This window comes from Macaca fascicularis, chromosome 7 (assembly GCF_037993035.2).
Source record: "Macaca fascicularis isolate 582-1 chromosome 7, T2T-MFA8v1.1".
Taxonomy (NCBI): Eukaryota; Metazoa; Chordata; class Mammalia; order Primates; family Cercopithecidae; genus Macaca; species Macaca fascicularis.
The window spans coordinates 168,639,306-168,659,863 of record NC_088381.1 but is presented as its reverse complement, the minus strand read 5'-3'; the positions used below and the strand labels follow the sequence as shown (position 1 = coordinate 168,659,863).

The 20,558-nt window shown below is 60.5% G+C and overlaps 1 protein-coding gene across 16 annotated transcripts in view; it reads left to right on the top strand.

The window, feature by feature from the left end:
- The window catches only part of BEGAIN (brain enriched guanylate kinase associated), a 50,071-nt gene that overhangs the window by 20,788 nt on the left and 8,725 nt on the right, over positions 1-20,558 (top strand). For 10 of the 16 annotated variants that reach the window (XM_045396997.2, XM_045396996.2, XM_065518477.1 and 7 more), the window contains exon 3: positions 19,888-20,049. In XM_045396997.2, the coding sequence (XP_045252932.1) occupies positions 19,888-20,049 (162 nt within the window). Of the gene's footprint in view, positions 1-16,071; positions 16,162-19,887; positions 20,050-20,558 lie in introns of all 16 variants that reach the window. The other 6 variants (XM_065518467.1, XM_045396995.2, XM_065518470.1 and 3 more) reach the window with 1 other exon arrangement.

Genomic DNA, 20,558 nt, shown 5'->3' with positions numbered 1-20,558 from the left:
GGTCACACAGATGACCTCAGGCCCAAACCCAGGCTCTGGCCCAGGCCCGGGCCCTTCCCTGGCGCCCCACGTCGGCTGTCATTTCACCATCTGGGTTGTACCGCTTGTCGGGGAGGGAACGCTGCTTAACTCAGCTGAGACTTGAGGAAAAACTTAGCATTCATGGGGTGTCCTGAGGCCAGCCTGGGGGTTCCCCGCGGTGGTTCTCTTTCTCTTTCCCTCCTTCCCTGTGCCCGGCCAAGGCTCTCCGGCACTCACTTCTGTGTGCCAGGCACTGAGGACAGAGTCATGACCCCGCCCGACTGGGTGCACAGGTAGGCAGGTGTGCCAGGTGGGCGGAGCTGCTGCCTGAGCTGCTGATGGTGTCAGTGTTGCTGTCCCAGGCGGGCTGAGGCTTCCCTGGGCTAAGCCATAAAGGCTGGAGGCAGTGGCCAGGGCCTGGGCTCCTGGGCTGCCCTGGGCCATGTGGCCTTTCTGGAGTTGCCGGGGGTGGTGGTTGGGCAGGGACTCCTAGAACTGGGGAGGAGTCTTGCCCTCCTCTCCCTCTCACCCAATTAGTGTTCTCAGAGTTGCCTGAAGGGCTTTTCCAGAATCTTCCCTCCTGGTCAGTGTCAGGGCTGTCCCAGTGGGTTTCTGTCCTGCATTTGGTGCCCGGGATTCAGAACCAAAAGCCCAGGGGAGTGGAAGGGAAGTTGGTCAGCATGGCTTCCGGCAGGGAAGGGTGCAGGATTTGGGGTCTCACAGACCCAGTCACTGGCAAAGTCCTGGCCCTGGTTGGCCCTCAGTTTTCTCCTCTTTAAAGTGGGTGTCCTAACCCCAACCAGGTTGCAGGGATGTTGGGTGCCATGAGCCCCTGTGGTGGGAGCATCTCTCCTGGGACCTGGCCCAGAGCAGGCCCAGGTAGAAGGTCTCTGGGGAACGTCAGACCACACAGTGGTCATAGTGAAGGGGTCCTGGGGTGTCCAGAGGGATGACCCTATGGTCGGTCCTGCCTCCCGGCTCCTGGAGTATGGGGTCTGCACATCACAGGCTGGGTCTATGGGTCTGGAATGAGCTCTGAGTGCGCTGGTCCTGGCCCCCTTCTCTCCCAGATCCCTCAGGGCCTGGAGCCGGGACTGACTCACGGGACAGTCCTGTAAATATTTGCTGAAGAGCAAAAGGACCATGTCACCTGGTAGCACTGTGGCCCTCAGTGGCTCCCTTTGGTGGGCAGGTGTACATTGAGGGGTCTCTCTTCCCTGGCCCCTCCGGCCGGCTGCCCCTCCATGCTGTCGCCCTGCTTCCGCGTTCCCCACAAGCAGCCACCTTCATGCCCCTGCCTTTGCCCACCCGGTCGCCGCTGTAGAGAATGCCCTGCCCCTTCTTGTCCACATGACAAACTCTGTGTCTTCCCTGTCGCCGTTTCCCTGGGGTTTTCATGACACTCTTGCCCCTCCCTCCCAAGGGGACTCCGGCCCCCTCTGGGTACCGGCTCTGTGAAGAGACCCAGGTTGACTCCAGTGCCGGGGACAGAGGCCCACAACAGATCCTCCTAGGCTGGTGGACAGAATACAGAAAGGATTTGCCCGGAATGCGCTGGGGTCCCAGGTTATGAACCCTGGCCTGGGATATTGGGAAGAGCTTCCTTCCAGGAAGCAGGGACACTTGAGCTGAGGCATGAAGGATGAGTAGGAGTTTCCAAGGACAGACAGGCTGCCCTCCAAGAGGCGCAAAGGCCTGGGGGCTGCCCAGAGCAGATGTGTTTAGGGAAGACAGGTGAGGGATGGGGAGTGGAGGTCAGTGGGGCTCCCACTGACACCTGGGGTGTCCTCTGTCCTCCCCAGGGCCCCAGATGGGCACCCCAGAGAACAGCCTGGGTCTGGCCCCTGGCGTTCTGGCAGCCCCAGTGCCTGGCAGAGGCTGGCACACAGTAGGGCTCCCACAGGCCAGGGGGGCACACGGTAGATATGCAGCCACACCATTTGATGGCCTGGCTCTTGTCCCTTGACCCTTGCTCAGCCACGCTCAGCTATCCTGCCTCCAACTGCTTGAAAAACTATTCTTGTGACACTCAAATATTTATAGATATTACCAAGTCCCGGCTGGCTCTCTGTGTGCTCAGAGCCGCTGCGCCTCTAATCCCTCAAATTAATCCCCTCCTCTCCCTCCAAACGGGGTCCCTCCTGCCCGCCTCCTGCAGCGTGCTGCTGGGCAGCCCCTTTTTCTGTTTGGCTTCGGTTCCCTCCTCTGCGAAACAGAGAAGTAGGTCAGTCGCCTCTCATGGCTCCCGGGGTGCCCAGAGCTACTCCTGTTTGGTGTCCACATTTTCCCCCCAAAATAGAACTTTTCAAAGTCCTGAACTGTGATAGGCCTGCAGAGACATTAACAAATATCCACACAGTTCAGCGGTTAAGTTTAGAACGACCACCTGGCGACCACCACTGTGTCAAGGAGTTCAACATGGCCAGCCCCCAAGATCCCCTAAGACCCTTCCCCAAAAGCAGCCCCATCCTGCTCCTGGCCAGCCCCTGAGATCCCCTGAGACCCTTCCCCACAGACAGCCCCAACCTACTCCGAGCGGTCACGGGGACGCCGACATTGTGCTCAGTGGTTCCTTGCTGTACTCATGGTTCTGCCACCTGAGAGCGCATTCCCAGCAGGGACGATTGCGTATGGCCTGCTTTGGGACCACATACCTGGATTCCGTCAGCCTGTGCTTTCGGGGTGGCTTTTTTTCACCAAAACTATTCTGTTTGTGAGGGTCCCTTGTGGTGGTAGGTGGAGCTACAAGTTGCTGTTGTCATGGTAAATTGTCTTCCTGGTAGCTTCCCTGCAATCCGTTCGTTCCCTGGCAGACTGCTGGGCAGTGTGCAGCCTGGGCCAACTTAGGAAACTCCTGTGCGGGTGTCTGGGGATGTGGGCTGCGATTCTGGGCGTGCACCCTCAGTGGAACCTCCGAGGCACAAAGCGCGCATAGGGTCAGCTCTGGAAGATCGGGACACACTCTCGAAACCGCTTCTGCTCATCACCGTCCCTCCAGCGTTGTTGGGGTGGGCATAGCGCAAACTACACTGCCCTGGGTTGCTGCCCGCTGGGTTTCCTCACCGGCGAAGGCTGTGTGCACTTTCTACCAAGGTGTTTTGTGTTTTTCTCATTGATTTGCGGGAGCTCTTCACATTGTCAGTTACACATGCAGCAGACATACCTCCTGGGGGACGCCGGCTCTCGCTGTTCACACAGTCCTTCGATGAACAGAAGTTCTTAATTTTAATTTTGTTGAATGTCTTGGGTTTTTTTTTTTGTTTTCACGTTCTGATTAAAGCGTTGTGTCCTGTTTAAGGAACCCTCCTGAAGAATTGAGGCTATTGGCTTTTCATCCGCTTGAACTTGGGTTTCCCTGTGGTTAGAGGTCAAAGTTGAGCTCCTTTTTGGTGTTGGTTTTGGTTTTGCACAAGGACACCCAGGTGTTTGGGCCGCACTCTCTCCTTCACTCCTATGACCGGTGCTTGTGGTCCTGTCCATGTCAGACACTTGTCCAGGCTGAGACGCTCTGCAGAAATGCCAGGCTGATGTCACAGGGATGCAGACAGATGGACAGCAGGTGGCCTCGAAGGTCCCGGTCCTGTCCCGCCCTGCCCCTCCATGCCTTCTGCCGAGGGGGCACCCTCTCCCCACCCAGGTCTCCCACCTGGGCCCCGCGAGCCGTCCCTGCTGCTCTCGTTGTTCATGATCATGGATTCCACACGCATTCACTGAGCACTAGAGGCTGCTGTAGGCGCTGAGGACACTGCAGTGACCGCACAGGCAGAATCTTCTAGTTGGCGGGAACAGAAAACTTTTTAAATTAAATAAATATCACGGTGACAAGTGCTGCGGGGACAAAAAGAAAGGAAGGCAGTGAGTTGAGGCACGGGGAGTGGGTGACCTGTACAGCGTGGCTCGGGGAAGGCCCTGAGCGGGTGTCACCCGGTCAAGGCACCAGGAGGTCCAGGCAGATGGAGCAGCAGGTATACCGGTGGCCTGCAGGAAACAGCAAGGGCTGGTGGCCATGGAGGAGGGCAGAGGTGCTGCGTTCTGGATGTGTTGGAGGCTCGAGCGACGGGGTCTGCTGATGGGTGTGACGGGGGTGTGGGGGAAAGGAGGGTGTCAAAGGCAACTCCAGAGCATTGGGCGTGAGCAACTGAAAGAAAGGATTGACTTTCTTCACCTGAGGTGGGGACAGCTGTGGGGGAGGAGCGGGTTTGGGGGCACACAGGCTTGAGGTGTCCCCTTTTATTTAGCAAACCCCTGCTGCACACCTGCTTTGGGCAGGCCCCTGTCCTAGACAGCATCCAGATTAGGTTCTCTGGGCATGCAGTAGGTGCTCATTGAGGGTGGGGAAGTGATTGCACTGTGGTCTGGGCCCAACAACTCAGGAAGAGGTGTCCTGGGGGTGCACCCACCTTCAGGATGGCTGTTGAGTTTCTTTGTCCCTTTCCCCCAGGCCCCCTGCTTCTCCATCTCTTGTCTCCTCCAACCCACCCACTACCCCAGCAGGCCACACCCCTCCCTGAGTGTGGTCCTTCAAGGCTCTCTATCCCACTTCTAAACTTGATGCTACTAGAGGAAGTCTTAGGGACTAATTCTCACTAAGGTGTGAATGACTGCCTCACTTTGATTTCTCCCTTTGCAGCTAGGGGCTCAGAGGATGAGAACTCAAGACACTGAAAGCTGGGGTATGAGTCTGGGAGTCACTCCTAATCTGGAGCAGCTCTAATGGTGTCAACTTGGGGGGTTGGGGTTACAGGTGGGGCCAGGGTGCCTTTGTCCCCACAGCCCAGTTGAGTTCCCATTCCTCCCTGATGGGCCTCCCTGATGGGATACGTGGTTAAGAAAGTAGACACACCTAGGTTTCAATCCCAGGTCTGTCATCACTTACTGACTGTGTGGCCATCGGCAAATTTTTTTTTGTTTTTTGTTTTTTTTTGGTTTTTTTTTGACAGTCTTGCTCTGTCCGCCAGGCTGGAGTGCAGTCCAGGGCTCAAGCAATCCTCCCACCTCAGCCTCCCAAATAGCTGGGACTACAGACAGACACGAACACGCTGGGCTAATTTTGTATTTTTGGTAGAGACAGGGTGTCGCTATGTCACCCAGGCTGGTCTCGAACTCCTGGGCTGAAGTGATCCTCCTGCCTCGGCCTCTCAAAGTGCTGGGATTACAGACATGAGCCACTGTGCCTGGCCTTGGGCAGCTTTCGGAAGCTTTCTGACTCTCAGTGCCACATCTGTAAATGGGGGTAGTAAAAGCACCTACCTAAGAAGGTGGCTCAGGGGAATCAGTGCACTCTGGGGTCATGCACTTGGCTGGTGGGCTGGGCCTTGCTGTTGTGGCCTGTCTCAGATGGCTCTGCCCTGCTTGGGCCTTGCTGCCCATCTCTTGGGCGGTGACATCATTCCCGTGAAGGAGAGGGCCTGGCAGCATGGGGCCCTCTGAGGGTCTCTGAGCTGGGGGCAGGGCCAGCTCTTCTGCACCCTAGACTGTCCGCACTTTTTCCGGGGGGCCGTCGATGGTCAGGGCAGCGGCTGGGTGCTTTAGAGGAGGCAATGCCATGTACCTGTTTCTCAAGGCTCCATGTCAGGCCCGCATGGGGCTCCCTCTCCCCACCCCCAGCTACCACAGACAGAAAATCCTTCAGAGGGCTGGAGGCCTCTGGGCCTGAGCTCTGCACTGGGGACTGCCTGTCTCTGAAAGGCTCCCCCCTGTGTCTGCAGAGCAACCTGAGAGAGGCCTCATGCCCCATCCCCTGATAGACCCACCGAGGCTCTGGGGCTCGTGTGGAGGGAAGCTGAGGTGTCTATCCTGAGCAGCAGCAGGACCGAGTTACAGGACCTGAGATGGGAAGCGGGAGATGGGGCGGGGGATGCTTGGCGGGTGAATGCAGCAGGGCCTGGGAACCAGGTCTTCTGGGCTCCTCAGCCCCACTTCCTCTGCCCCTTGTGGCCACTAGCACGGGTGATGGTCGGGGGTCTGCCAGGAAGTGGCCAGTGCCATGTCTCTGTGTCCTGGGGGTCTGGCCGGACTGGGGAAGCAGCCACTGCTGGGTGTCTGTGTCCCAGGGGTCTGGCTGGAGTGCGAGGGACTGGTGGTGGCATTTGGATGGCCGTCTCAGGGAGGGGAGGCTGCCCTGGCCACACACCACCCCAGGCTGCTGAGGTTGGACACCCCACAGGCGCCAGCCATGTGTCTGGGGGATCGCCAGTGAGGGCCAGGGGAGACACATGGCTGGGCTTCCCTGGGCAGGGCTTTGCCAAGCAAGAGAGAAGGAAAAGAGAGGTAGGGGCAGGTAGTGCTGCTGGGGACACAGGAGAACCCAAGACACAGAGCTGGGCCCGAGTCACCCTTCACCTGGAGCAGCTCTGAGGGTGTCAGCTCAGAGTGCGGTGGGGCTGTCGGAATGATCCCTGGATCTCAGGAGCATCTGAGGGCTGGCTGGGGCTTCTGCCCCCATTCCTTCTTGAGGAAACTGAGGCTCTGAGAGCTTGAGTGCCAAGCTCATTACCCCCAGTGGCCTGTGGCAGAGCAGAGACTGCTGAGGTTGGGGCCTGCTCGGCCACCCACCCTCTCCCGCCCACACCATTCAGCAGGGTAAAGAGTCCACAGGACCCTCTCAGCCCCCCGGGGCTGGTGCAGGGATTGGGGGATCCTCGACACCGCCAAAGGGAGGCTTAGGGAGCCCGGGCCTGGCTTCGGGAGGGAGGACAGATGCCACCAGTGCCCCCAGCTCTCTCCTTGGCCCCGACGCCTCCCTCCAGCCCTTGCTGCTGCTGACAGCCTTCCCCGTAGCTGCAGGCTCTTCTTGGAGACTGAGTCTCGCCTCTCGAGTGTGAGTGTGAGTGTGTGTGCACACCTATGCAGAGGCGAACGTGGAGTGGGACCAGCCAGGTACTGAGCATCCCAGAGAGGCCCAGGGCATGGAGGGGTCCAGGTCCTGCAGTCCAGGGTTACTGATAAGTGTCTGCCGCTCTGATTAGTTCTGTGATCCCTGGAATCCCAAAAAACAGGCCTCCTGCTGATCCAATTAATAAGTTTGCCCACATCTGTTTGCAGTGGTGAGTAGGCTGGTGGGGTGGTCAAATTAGCAAAGCCAGCGTGGGTTCCTTAGTGGCCAGTAATGAAGCCAGTAATCGAAGTGCTGAATCGCAGCCCCTTCTCTCCTGGGCACCAGGGTGGGTGGCAGGCGCTGAAAGGTTCATTTGGGAGTCCCACGAGGAGCTCGTTCCTGGCTATGGGGCCGGCCCATGGCCGTCTGTCTGCTCATGCTGCCCCTGCACACTGACTGTGGGTGGGTGAGACAGGGGCTCCAGGGCCAGGGTGTGTACAGCCCCACCCTCTGGCCAACCCCATCTTCTCCAGAGGGAGAGACGAGGGAGTAGTGATGGTGGTGCAGGCTGGTGCTGGGAAAGAGGGGCCCAGGCAGGGGTGCCAAGGAGCCTCCTGGGTCCACTGTGCAGCTCACCTTGGCTCTCGGAGACAGCCCCACTGAGGCTCCCTGCTCTAGCACTGCTCTCCCACCAGAGGGACAGCCCCAAGCCCAAGCCAGCTTCTGGAGCTCCTTGATGTGAGCATCTTGGTCCCCCAGGAAGAGGATCAGACACTTCAGCACACGCTCAGGGCCTTCTGCCAGCTGACCCCAGGCCTACCCCTTGTCTGCACCCCCTCCACAACCCCCAGGCCCAAGGCTCCGGCCACACCCATCTCAGGGACACGCCCTGGCCCCACTGGCATGCTCCCAGCTGTGTGTCCTGCACACAATGGCCCACCTCCCCATGGATGGGTCTGACGTTGGTTTCAAGAAGGTCTCGGGCTGAGAGCAGATGAGGGCAGGTGCTGGGGCCTGTATCGGGGCTGTGTGGCAGTCACATGAGAGGAGTGGGCCTGGTGTGGTGGGTGGTCCTAGAAGGCAAGGCTCCTGGTATACTCCGGGGGCAGACCCTGGGGTTTGCTGCTGGCCTGGAAGGATGGGGAGAGAAAGAGAGGAGTCAAGGATGCATCGAGGCATGGGAGAGGACTTGTCTTGCTGCAGGATGTTGGGGGAAGCTGTGGATTTGTTGGGGCGATGGGAGTTCAGCTGCGCCATGCAGATCGGTGCTGCCCATGAGACAAAGGTGAGGCAGTGGAGTTGGGGAGCCGCAAATGTGGGGGCCTCAGCAGAGAGATGGTATTTGCCGGCTGGGGCTGCCACTGGTGAGTGCACACAGGGAAGGAGATGCTGGAGGCCAGATCTCTGGGACACACTGGTGCCAGGAGGCCAGGAGATGAAGAGCACCCCACAGAGGAGCCTGAGAAGGGGCAGCCAGAGAGCCCAGTGAGGGTGGGAGGTGTGGGAGCAGGGAGAGGTGGCATGTCCCTGACTGCTGAGAGCTCAGGTCAGGTGAAGGCTGAGACAGGACCAGTTCAGTGACATGGAGGAGACAAGATCCTGGCGGGTATTGGTCCTGTCCCAGCAGGCTAGGAGTAAGGAGGCAGAAACAGCAAGATCAGACACTTCCATCAAGCGGGGAACAGGGACTGTGCCTGGAGGGTGAAGAGAGGGTTATTCTCAATATGGGAAGAGCAACCACGAGTTTGCCTGCCAGAGAATGACTGGGAAGTGAGGGAGAAACGGATGGTTCAGGAGCAAGGGAGACTACCTGGAGCCCACCTGCAGCTGGGAGAGGCCGGTGGCCACGGTCCAGCCCAGCTGAAGGGCTGCCTTGGCTGGTCTGTAGGTAACGGCGGGTGTCACCAGGTGTTGGGCAGATGCTGGTAGGTGGGGCACGTGGAGGTAACATCTGGGGAAGTTCCCTTTGGAAGGTTTCACTTCTCAGCAGAAAGGGAAGAAATGGAAGCGAGGTCATCAGCCTGAGTGGGGATGGGGAGGAGGTGTTGGGGAGTTGGGAGGCAGGAGGGGAAGGTGTGAAGTCACTTTCCAGGAAAGTCGGTGGGGGGAATGGCACAGGCATGCCTAGGATTCCTGGGTAGGTCTGTGGATGAATGGAGAGCGAGGCCGTCAGCCCGCCGCTGTCTCCTGCCATCCATGTGGGTATAGGAGCCCAGTGGATGGAGAGGTGGGTTTGGCACCCTTAGTACAAGGAGGAGAGTGATGGGGAGGAGGCCGTAATGCCGTCATTGGCTGCCAACTGAGGGCAAGGCTGGTGAGGGGCTGTGAGAGCCCCCAGTGGCACTGATGGAGTGAGGGGCATCCTCAGGCCTGAGCTGGAAAGAGAGGGGGTGTCAGAAGTGGGACCACATAGGTCCGCATGGGTGGAGCACAGTGGGCATCAGAGAGAGTCGGAGCTGGGCCTGAGTCCCCTCCCACCTCCAGCAGGGCAGCCCCTGCCATGGCAGTCATCTCTCAGCAAGCATGGCTTGTGTGCTTCTGCCCACTAGGCTCAGTGCCAGGGTCTCACACTCCCTCCTCCCAGTCCTGGGCTCTGCAGGCCAATGCGCTCCCTGACTGTCTCCTCTCTGTAGGTTCTGTGGCTGGAAGAGGCCAGCAGAGCCCACGCTGGGATTGGGGCCCTGGGTTTGGCCACCCTGACTCAGGTGTGGCTGGAAGAGGCCGGCAGAGCCCACGCTGGGATTGGGGGCCTGGGTTTGGCTGCCCTGACTCAGGTGTGGTGCTTTCAGCCACGCGACTACCCAGGGCCTGGGCTCTTCGTCTAAAATCCAGGTTGGATAGAGATCAGTGGGGACAGCAGTGGACTGTGACCTGCAGAGAGGGGGCATGGAGGGATGCCCCGGGACATAGCCTGCTGCCCCAGGTGGTTCTGCCCCACCTACCCTCCTCGGACACTCAGCTGTCCCCTCACTAGGGGACAGAGTCCCCAGGCCTTCACCCTGCAGGCCTTTCCTAAAATCGCAGCTGGGAGCTCAGAGCTGGCTGCGCTCTCTTGGGGCACCTCCAGTCCTGCAGCAGGCACTGGGTCCCTGACCAGGAGGAGACAGCCCCTGTGCCCTGACCAGGAGGAGACAGCCCCCATGCCCTTGCACTGTAGGGCTGGGGTGAGGATGGAGAAAGGGCTCCTGACGCAGGGGGAAGGTCAGGGAGCTCTTCTTGGAGGAGGTGAACAGAGTGAACTGAAGTGCAGGGAAGGGCATGCTCTGAGCAGGGGGCAGCCTGTGCCAAGGTTCAGGGGTGACTCTGAAGCCACCCCATCTCTCTGCCTGGGTTGGCCTGCTCTGCCCTGGCCCTGGGCACGCCCTGGGTCTGCTTACCCTCCGAGGGCTCCCCAGGACATGGTGTGCCAGCTCCCAGCACGTGGTTCTGCAGAGAGAGGGGGCATCGGGGCAGGGCTGTGGCTGCCCAATAAGATGAGGCGAGATGAAACATTTCCTGCTGCATCCAGGCAGGAGGCAGCAGCGGCGGCCGGCCAGGTCATCCCGGAGCGGAGGGTCCAAAGGGAGAGGTGGGGCCAGTGAAGGAGGGGGCAGGGAAGGGCGGGGGAGCAGGACGGGAGGTCTTGAGCCCAAATCCACACTGTCAGGGTGGCCCCAGTTGAGCTGGTGATGACCGAAGCTCACTCCTCTCCAGGCCATGCCTCCTGGCTGTGGGCCCTAGCTCAGCACCATGACAGTCCCCTCCTCACTACATACACACCACGTACACACACAGGCACATGTATGCACGTGTCTTTCCCCCGGGACAGTCATACAACAGCGAGTGGCCGTGGCGATGACATTCAGAGTCTTCTCTGTGCAGGTGGAGTCCCGGTATTGCTGCAGAGGTCAGCCACGGGATTGTCCAGGCCTGGACGGGCACGGCTGAGCCCAGAGCAGTGCCAGCAGTGACGGGCTGTCCTGTTGGACTCCGGGGCCACCGTGGTCGACCCTCCAGCCACACAGGGGCAGAGGGCAGCTCGTCATAGTTGTCTCGCTGTGCGGGAGACACGCACCAGGATGGCTAAATCGCTGCTATTGCATTAAAATCTGGCATCTCAATGTGAGGCTGGCCTGGAATGGAACCCCAGCCGGGCTGTGTGACCTCCGACAGGCCCTGTTCCTTGAGCGCTGTGAACCTCAGTTTCCTCATCTGGACAATGGAATGGGGTACACACCTCCCTTTCTGGGGTCTGAGGACTAAATGAATGGGTGCACGTGGTGGGCAGGGGCTGGGGTGCCCCCCACCTTCTGTTGGGAGTGGTCTGCTGTCGGCTTCCAGGCGACACAAAGGACAGAGTCAGTGCAGCAGGAGCAAGTTGGAGGGGAAGGAAAGGCTCTTCTGAGCCGTGAGGAAAGAAAGTGGCCATGGGCGCAGGGAACACAGGCTGCCGGCACAGGAGAGGCTCTGCCGGGCAAGGGATTCTGCCCACTCAGCCCGGGTTCCCACAGGCCTTGTTGCTGCTCCTTCAATGGAAGGCTTGGGCCACAAGGTCTTCTGCAGGGAGACCCCAGATGGCCTTGGCGGGGGCAGAAGCAGCTCTGCGAGGACTCGGCCCTGGGCCCGCAGCTGGCATCCCAAGGGTCTGATGTGGGCTTCCTCCAGGGGCCAACTGGAGGTTCTGCTGGGAAAGACCAGGCTGGGTGAGAGCAGCTTTGGGGACAAAGACCTCCCAGGGCTGATATCAACTCAGTGGAGGCTGAAAGGGTGGGTGTGTGACCCCCCTGCTCGGCCTGGTCCCGCTCTAGGCACTGCGGGGTGCGAAGGCAGGCTCTCAGGGGCATGTGCACAGCCCGAAGGCCAGCGCCTGGTGGGAAGGTGGGGGGTGCCAGCAATGGCGAGGATGGGGCTGCGGCGGGTCCCAGGGGATGGGAATTTGGGGTGAGGAACTGGCCTTTTAGTCTTGGTACAGAGAGGAGTTGGGGGAGCTCTGAGCCAGGGAAGAACATGGTCTGGTTGGGTCTAGAAATGAGCCGTCTGGGGGGGACTACAGTTTGGGGGGCCAGGGTGGGAACAGGAGACCTGGCACTGCAAGTCTCAAGGACAGGGCTGGTGGGGAGTGGGCTGGTGGGGAGTAGAGGCAGCAATCGACCTCGTCCAGGGCAGGGTGGGGTAAGCTGGGGTTTCAGGCCCCCTCAGGTGCTACATGGGGAGGAGTTAACCTGGAGCAGGAGGGAGGGGTGAGATCCTGGCAGAGGGGACTCGGGGACAAAGTCACGGAGATGAGAGCCTGGTTGCCTGCAGCCTGGAAGGGAGGAGGAGTAATTTAGTGTTGCTGGCGCATGACACTGTGGGGCCAGGCTGAGAGCCACGACCAAAGAGGGAAGACAGAGGCCGTGCCCAGGGCATGGTGGGATCCCACAACATGCCAGGGGCATAGGGCGGGAGCGGCTCTCAGGCCCTCAGCTGACTGTGCAACAGTGACAGCCGCAGCCCAGCCCCACCCCATTGTTGTGACGTCAAGTGGGAGGATGGGAGCCAGGCCTCCCCCGCAGCCTCCAGGAACCTGCTCAGCGCCCTCTGAGCTCCGGGTTCCCGTGTCCCCAGCACACCATGGAGCTAGAAAGGGTTTCCTCCTGACACCAGGGGCCCTGGAGCTCATGTGACTATCCTCCCCCAGCCCGGCAGGGCCCCATGGGCATCAGGGGAGCAGGAAGGGCACGGCCCCGGTGGCCTCACGTGATGGAGGGAGGACAGCAGGATGACAGACGCAGGGCCCTGGGGCTCTGGCCCTGACCCTAAGTGGACACTCACCTGCTCCACTGAAGTCACCCTGTCTGAACTCCATCAGCTGCGCCAAGACTTGCAGGGTGGTGGGAAGCCAGGGAGCATCCCTCCTGTTTGGAAGCGCCCTCTGGCTGTCTTGTGGAGTGGCCTAGCTGAGCAGAGGAGGGAAGCAGTATCCCAGCAGGAGGGTTGTGTCCAGCACAGGCTAGACGTCCAAGGTGAGGGGAGACACCTGGAGAGGAAGAGAGGGACCTTCAGCAGAGGGGACCGAGAAGGGCTTCCTGGAAGAGGCGGCATCTGAGCAAAGCCTCACAAGAGAGGAGAGGATCTGAGGACGCAGAGAAGGGAGACGAGGACATGTCCAGGGGAGAGGACAGCATGAATAAGGGTCTGGATGGGTGTGGGGGCAGCCACATTTGGGGGAAATCTGAAGGCCTGCAGGGGACAGTTGTGTCTTTTAGCAGGGGCGAGAAGAGGCATCAGGCCTGGCTGGCTTGAGGCAAAATGTCCCGTCATTTTTCCTGGGGGCCAGAAGTGTGGTGTTGGGGTGTGGCCAGACCTGGCTGTCACCGTCTTCCTCCCATCTTTTTGCCCTGGAATGGGGTGGGGGCAGTCACAAGGTCCCACAGGTGGCCATAGGCTTTTCTGCATCTGTAGGATGGTGGCAATGGTGGCATCCCTCTCAAGGCTGACATGCAATGGGAGGGGCATCTCACCGGTGAGAACGGGACACGTGTGCACCTTGTGGTCCATGCCTGGTGCTTCCTGAGTGTCCCGTTCTCCTTCGCCACCCATCAAGGACCTGAAGCTGGCTGTGCAGCCCCTTCAAGCCATTCCCTGGGGGAGAAAGACAGGCCTCTGTTGACAGTGCTGCCCTCAGGGTCCAAGCCCTAAGAGGAGGTATGCCCTGGAGACATGGACACAACCTGCCGAGTCTCCTGTAGGGCTCCAGGCTTCCTGGGGTCATCTCATCCTGACACACACAGGGCCCAGGTGGCAGCTGCTCCCCACGTGACTACACCCATGTCCACAGAGGTTGCCAAGAAGCACCAAGGCGAGGTCTCTTGGCAGGTCAGCCTCGGTGGCCCAGGCCAACCCCCAGTCCATCTGTCTGTCCAACAGTCACCAGGTCCTTCTGCCAGCAGGAGCAGGAACGTGGTTCCATGCACCCAGCTGGAAGTGACACTGAGACAGGTCGTCCCTGGGGCCCGCGTGCTCTACTGGCTCCCCCTGGGGCCATCACTGGCTCTGCTGACAGCCGGGCCAGGAAACCAGTGGGAGGCGGCTCATTCCCCCTTCCGAGGTCCCACAGGTCATGGCTCCCCTGCTTTCAAAACACTTCGGCAAGCCTCTCAGCTGGGCAGCCCTCCTGTGCCAGGCTCTCAGCGGCATGCCCCTGCCCACCCTTCCTTCGAAGGGGAGTTCAAGGAAGGGGAGGGCGGCAGCCCCAGCAGGGCCCAACAGCCCTGGTTCTTACCTCATCCTCACCGAGCCTTGCTTTGTGATCCTGGGCCTCTTACTTTACTTCTGTGGGCCCCAGATTTCTCATCTCTAGGGTGAGATGGTCCACATGCCACAGGCTGGGAATGAGAATTTCCATCCAAGTGTTGTTACCTGGCTCGGAACCACAGCGGGTCACCAGTGATGCTTAGTAAATGTCCTGTGAGAGACCAGAGTCAGAGCCTGGGTCAGGTCACAACCGTGCCCCCACTCACTGACTCACTGCACCTGCAGGCAAGCCCCGCCCCTTCCTGGGCCTCAGTTTCCCCTGGGTCCTAGCCTTTCTACTCTGAGCACCTTCATTCTTCAGCAATCCCGCCTACCATAAGGCCCCTGCAGAGGGGACCTGCTGGGGTGGGGTCTCCTTGGCAAGGGCTGGGAGGAGGACGCTCATGGGAGTCGCTGACCTTGGTCGGGCCTCGGAGGGAGGGCAGTTGTTCCTGGCAGCCTCAAGTGAACGCACTCATCCCGTCCTGTTTTCTGTTTGCTCGGCAGCACTGGGGTCATCTGCTGAGGGTGGACCTGGGACCGGATTTCCAAAGTCCAGTCCAGCCAGAGGCCAAGCCCACTGCCCTGACCCACTTCACCTTCCCTACCATGCGCTGGGACATCAGACCTCTGCCCACTTCTGCAGAGCAGCTCAGGAATCCGGTGATCAATGTGTGGCTCGTGGCCAGCACCAAGAGCTTTCCCTGACCTCTGCTGCCCCCTCGGCCTGACCCATGGGAGCGAATGGTGACTTTTGGAGTGGGGGTACCAAAATTTGATCTTCAGCAATTTTTTTCTCTGATTTTTGATCCTCACTGTAGAAAATATGACAAATTCAGAAAAGTATAAAAGAAAAATGTTAAATTACCCAGCATTTCACCAGCCAAGTATAACAACATTAACATTTCTTTGCTTGCATTACTGTCCGTGGCTGTCCGTATGCAGTTATTTTTTCAATGGGATTAGATTATACAGCTCTGTTTCTGAGCATGCCCATCTGCCCGAATCTTGAGGCACTCTTTGAAAGCCTGATTTCTGGGGCAGCATCAGAGCCTTATTGATGGAACCAGCTCCTCTAGGCAGAGGTCAGATCTCCCGCTTTGGCGCAGAGTCAGCAGGGCTGCCCAAGCGTCTCCGAGAGCCCGCCAGCTGATCCCCAGAGAGAACCCGGGAGGGGGACAACCAAGTGGGTGCTCGTCTGGGCGCTGTGTCCTCAAGCAGGCCAGCACCCTAGCAGGGCCGGGGCGGGCGCTTGTCCTTCCTCACACCCATCGGTCCAGCCAACGCAGGCCACAGGCAGAGGCAGAGGAGCAGGGGCCCCATGGCAGGGTGAAGTGGACCCCGGATCCCTAACATCTGCCAGGTCCCACAGCCTACAGGACACTCCATACATCAGCCATCAGGGCCTCCTCCTGACCGGCCAATCCTGCATGCCAGGAACCCAGCCCTACAAATGCAGGCACCCGACAGATGCAGAGCTAGCAGAGAAGGGGAACTTGCCCCCGTCACTCCCCTCTGAGGCTGAGACAGTGGACCAGACCCCACCTGTGTCCTGTGAGGCAGGGCTGAGGGTAGACCTGCTGCCCTGCAGGGAACAACTGGCTTCAGAGGCTGCCGCCGCCCCCCACCCCTGCAGTGATGGGAAAGGATGCTCAAAAGAAGCACTGAGCGAGTGACCAGTGACCCTGCCATGATGGGACTCAGTGCCACCGCTGAGCTGGGATCCTTCAGAGTGAGGAGTGAGGTGCAAGGCAGGTGCAAGGCTGGGCCCCCGTCTCTGGTACCCACATCCCCAACCCCTGCTACTTTGCAGATGACAAGGAGTTTTCTTGGCAGGGGGTGGGGACCAACTCCCCATCTCTGTCGGTCTCACAGCCCTCCAAGGGGCTGTGGCTGTGCCCCTGATGGTGGGCCACGCATGGCCCCTAGCCCTGCCCACCCCGACCTGTTCTGAGCAGCTCTGTCCTCTTTGCCCACAGGCTGCGCAGCCCCTGGGTGCCCTTGTGCCTCGGGCAGCCCCGAGTCCTGCAGGGCCGGCTGGCCAGGTCCTCGCCCTCGATCTGGGACAGGTAACACACCTGTTGTCTCCCCTGGCTCCCTGGTGTCTCTGCGTCTGTCCCCAGACATCTGTCCCGTGTCTATGTCCAACTCCCCGAGACAGATGCAGAGGCCCAGAAGGTGAAGGTGAAGGCCTGGGCCAGCAGCACAGCCTCACAGCCCTCACCCCAGCAGCCCAGCCAAGGGCTCCATCCTTGGACTTGGGCCCCCTGCAAGTGGCCAGAAGAGGCTCCCGGTGGAAGGCAGAAGGGAGATCCCTCAAGGCCTCCCCATGTGCCAGGGGAGGTGGGCACTCATCCCCGTCCAGGGAATTCCCACAGGCAAGGAGGGAGCCAAGAAGCACATGCGCATGCACACACATACGCACGCACGCACGCACACACAGGCACACGCACTGCCGGTTAGCCCCAGATCCTGGTGTGACTCACCAGGCAGCAAGCCCAGCAGGGCCCCCCCCAGGTCCCCAGACCTGGACGGGTGACCCCAGCCTGGAGGGCGTGGCCGTGGCTGCTCTGGGCACCACACTCCTCCGTGTGTGTCTGCTAAGGAGCTGTTTCCAGATGCTGGGGACTCCCTGACCCATCTCAGCCCTTGCCAGGCCACCTTTTCACCCAGGGCAGGGGGCAGAGGCCTCTGAGCCGCAGGCCTCCAGCAGTTTCCCCCAGACTGCCAGTGGCCTGGTGACCCCACCCCACACAGTGCCATCTCTGACACTGTCCACCGTGTGGGGGGTGCTACCATGTAGAATGTGGTCCAGCAACAGCCGTGCCCACGTCTGGGTGCATCACTCTGTTCTGCAGATGTGGAGACTGAGGCTGCTGTGGCCCGGCAGGGCTCGGGTTAGTGTCTGGTGTGGGGGACACTGGACAGGGAAGGAGGTACTGTCTGGGCGACCGCAGACCCTACGTGCACAGCCTGGACCGGGCAGAGGGGACACGTTCAGAGGTGTGAGAAGCTGAACCCCCAGGCCTGGGTGACAGGGCTGTGAGGGGTAAAGAGGGGTCACCATGGCCACCCCCAGGGTGGGGAACGTGGAGGGCAGTGAGGGTGTGGTGGATGTGGCTGCACTGGACGGGTTGGGTGTTGAGATGCCTGAGGGCCGTAGGTGGGTGGCTGGATGTGATGGGGGTATGGAGCCTGACAGGCACCCCGCCGGAGTTGGATGGAAGCCTGGGAGGGGTCCTCGTGCAGCTGGCGTAGAGGGGATTCGGCCTGAACATGCAGGACGGGGGTGCAGGTGCAAACCAAGGCCTCAGGGAATAGCCCAGGCGAGGTCAGGAGGGGCCTGTAATGTTACCGCCGGACCAGCAGAGGTGGGGAAAGATGTGGCAGGAACCCTGGGGCGGCCAAGTGCGGGGCATCAGCTATGCCTGGGGACGGGGTGCGTGTCCGTGGCCGGGTGCCTGCCGCAAGCAGACACTGAGGCAGAGAGGGGTGCGAGAGCCAGGGGCCGGGGGCACTGCTGGCCCAAAGATTGTTTGGGTGTAGCAGGTGGGTGAGTGTGAGGGACTTGGGGAGGGGGGAGCAGTATTTAAGGGCTGGTGGAGCAGGGAGTCAACTGCTGTATCTGGAAGGCCATCCGAAGGCCGGGGTAAACTGAGGCTCTGTGAAGCTGCCTGACTTGTGAGATGTCTGCCCCGAGCCCACCCCACAGCCCCTTCGTCCTCCCTTCCCACCCCTGCCCCGTGGAGAATCCCTGCCTAGCTCATTGTCTGCCTCCGCTCTGCGCCGCAGGCTGCCGAGGCAGAGGCAGGGCTTCTCTTACTCCTGGCTGTGAGGTCTCACACCGGTTGCTGGCTCTGAGAGGTTAGGGTAGGGCCTCAGGGTGCCCAGGAGGGGCAGGGCTGGGTGAGGGGGCACAGTGAGCTGGGGGTGCAGGTCTCAGAAGAGCGAGGGCCTGAGGCTGGTCAGTGAGGCCTGGGGTATGGCTGGAGAAGGGGTGAGGACTCGGGGCTGAGGTGGCCAGGTGGGTGGATGGACGACGCCCTCACCTCTTCCCGAGGGCTGTGGGCACACCGGGAGGCCCTGCAGGGAGCAGTGGACTTCAGGGACTGCTGCCCAACCATTGTGCCTGCCCTGGGAGCCCTGGATGGCACAGGAGTCCCCGGGAAGCTCACCACCTCCCTGGGGAGGACAGGCCTGTGCTGGGAAGCAGCCTGGAACCTGTAGCTGTCAAGTGCTAGAAGTGGGGTGGCCACGGAAGGCTGCCTGGAGGAGGTGGAAGGAAGCCTGAGCACTGTCCCAGAGAGCGCTCCTGGAGGCAGACCCGTGTGGGCAGCTGTGGCACTTTGCCTCGGGATTCCCTCTTTGCTTGTTACTCTACATCCTCTTGTGGGGACTGACTCGGGAAGACCCGCCCTGCCCTTCTCTGATTTTCTCAAGAACGTAAGCAACTCTTTATTTTTATTTATTTTTAAAAATATAGTCCTGGGCAGGAATCCAGCAGTGCTTCCTGGAGGCTTGCTGGGTTTGTGCCCGCGGTGCCACATGTGGTTTACTCACAGGGCCCAAACAGAAAATGCCTCTGCTCGGGGCTGGGGGACAGTGGTGGCCCGAGGAGGACTGGGAGCCTCCTGCCTGCCCTCTACTCCCCTCACTTGGGTTTGGGTCGGGAATGTAAGAACTCGGGCTCTTGCCCAAGGTCCCACAGCACATCCAGACAGAGTCAGGGTTCCAGGCCCTCTCCCACACCTCAGGTTTCCTGCATGACACCCAGGACTTCTGTCTTGTCCCGCCCCCATCTCACAGCAACACCATCCTAAAGATGTTGGTCCCAGATAGCCCCTGGGCTGTGCACCCATCGCAAGGAAAGAACTGCTGGCTGCAACCCGGCTCTGACCCAGCCAAAAGGAAGTGTAGCCCCTGCCTCAGGGAGCTCAGAGCCCGCCCTGTTGGAGGCCCCCACACTACCCTCCTGCCTTTGCACAGCTTTAGTTCAGGTGAATTGTTGGCAGGCGGTTCGGAAGAGTGGGTGACGGTGGGTCTCTGTTTCCTGAGCATGTGGGGCTCTGCATCCTGGGGGTCTCCTGCATCCCAGGAGATCCCGTTCTGGGGGAAGAAAATAGCGCCTCAAGAGCTGTCTGGGTTTCTGGAAGGCTTCCTGGAGGAAGGGGAACTTGAACAGGCCAGGACCTTGCCAGGTTTCCTGTGCTGCATGCAGCTCACTGGCCATGGTGGACACTGCCTGGGCATGGGTCATCGCCACCAAACCTCTCTCTGGCCCAGAGAAGTGACCCAGGGTCCCGGGGCCACACAACCATTTTGGGGAAAGCAGGTCTGGTCTTGGGCATGGCACTGCTGACTGGGCCTCAGCCATCCCACCCTAGCGCTGCGGAGGGGCAGGAGTGAGGGCCCTGGTCACCTGCGCCACCAAGGGCCAGCTCCGTGATAGACAGCCTGGGTGCTGATGGGCGCTCTTTATACCGGGGTCCTTTAAACCACCCCCAGTGCACTGGCCAGGTTCTGGGGTCAACGACTCCTCCAGCCACCACCTGGGATTTACCTGAGAGGGGCACTGGTGGAGTCTGAGGAACCGCCGGGCCAGACTGGCTCAGGGTCAGAGTCCCTAACTCTGGGGCGCCGTGGTCTCCAGTGACGCCCGGGAGGCTGTGTGTGTGTGTGTGTGTGCGCGCGCGCAGGTACTCGCGTGTTAGTGCGGCACGCCCTGGCTGGCCCGCGGGCCTCAGTTTCCCCCGCTCAGCGCCGCGGCCCCGCCCGCCGCCGCCATGTCGTTGCAGCGCGCTGCAGGAGCAGAAGGGCGAGCTGCGCAAGCGGCTGTCCTACACCACACACAAGCTCGAGAAGCTCGAGACCGAGTTCGACTCCACGCGCCACTACCTGGAGATCGAGCTGCGGCGCGCGCAGGAGGAGCTGGAGAAGGTCACGGAGAAGCTGCGCAGGTGAGGGGCGGGGCGAGGGCCGGGCCGGGGCGGGGCGAGGGCCGGGGCGGGGCGGGGCGGGGGGCGAGGCCCGGGAAGCCCCACGCGGTGCTCCCCTCCCACCCTGGCTGTTGACCCCACTCAGATGCGGAGTCCAGAGGTTCTGGCAGGGGAAGCGCTTCCTCCAAAGTCACACTTTGGAGCAGCCGAGCCAGGATTTGAACCCCGGCAGATGTCCAGACCCTGACTGGTCCACCCGGAGCCCAGCCATGGTCCCCTGGGTCCTGACGGGAAAAGCTGTGTCTAGCCCGGAGATGAACCAGTTTAGGGACCATTCCCTTGAGCGTGTGCGGGCTAGTGAAGTGTCGATCAAGGTGTGCCGGACTCCCTCAAACACCACACTTTTCTAAAAGCAGTTTTCTTGTGCACATTTAAAATGGATGTTTTTCTGAAATGTAATATGCACTTTCCCGTCTTCTTAAACAGAAGATGAAAGAAGCATGCAACCTTTGCTGTTGGCTTTATTTGCC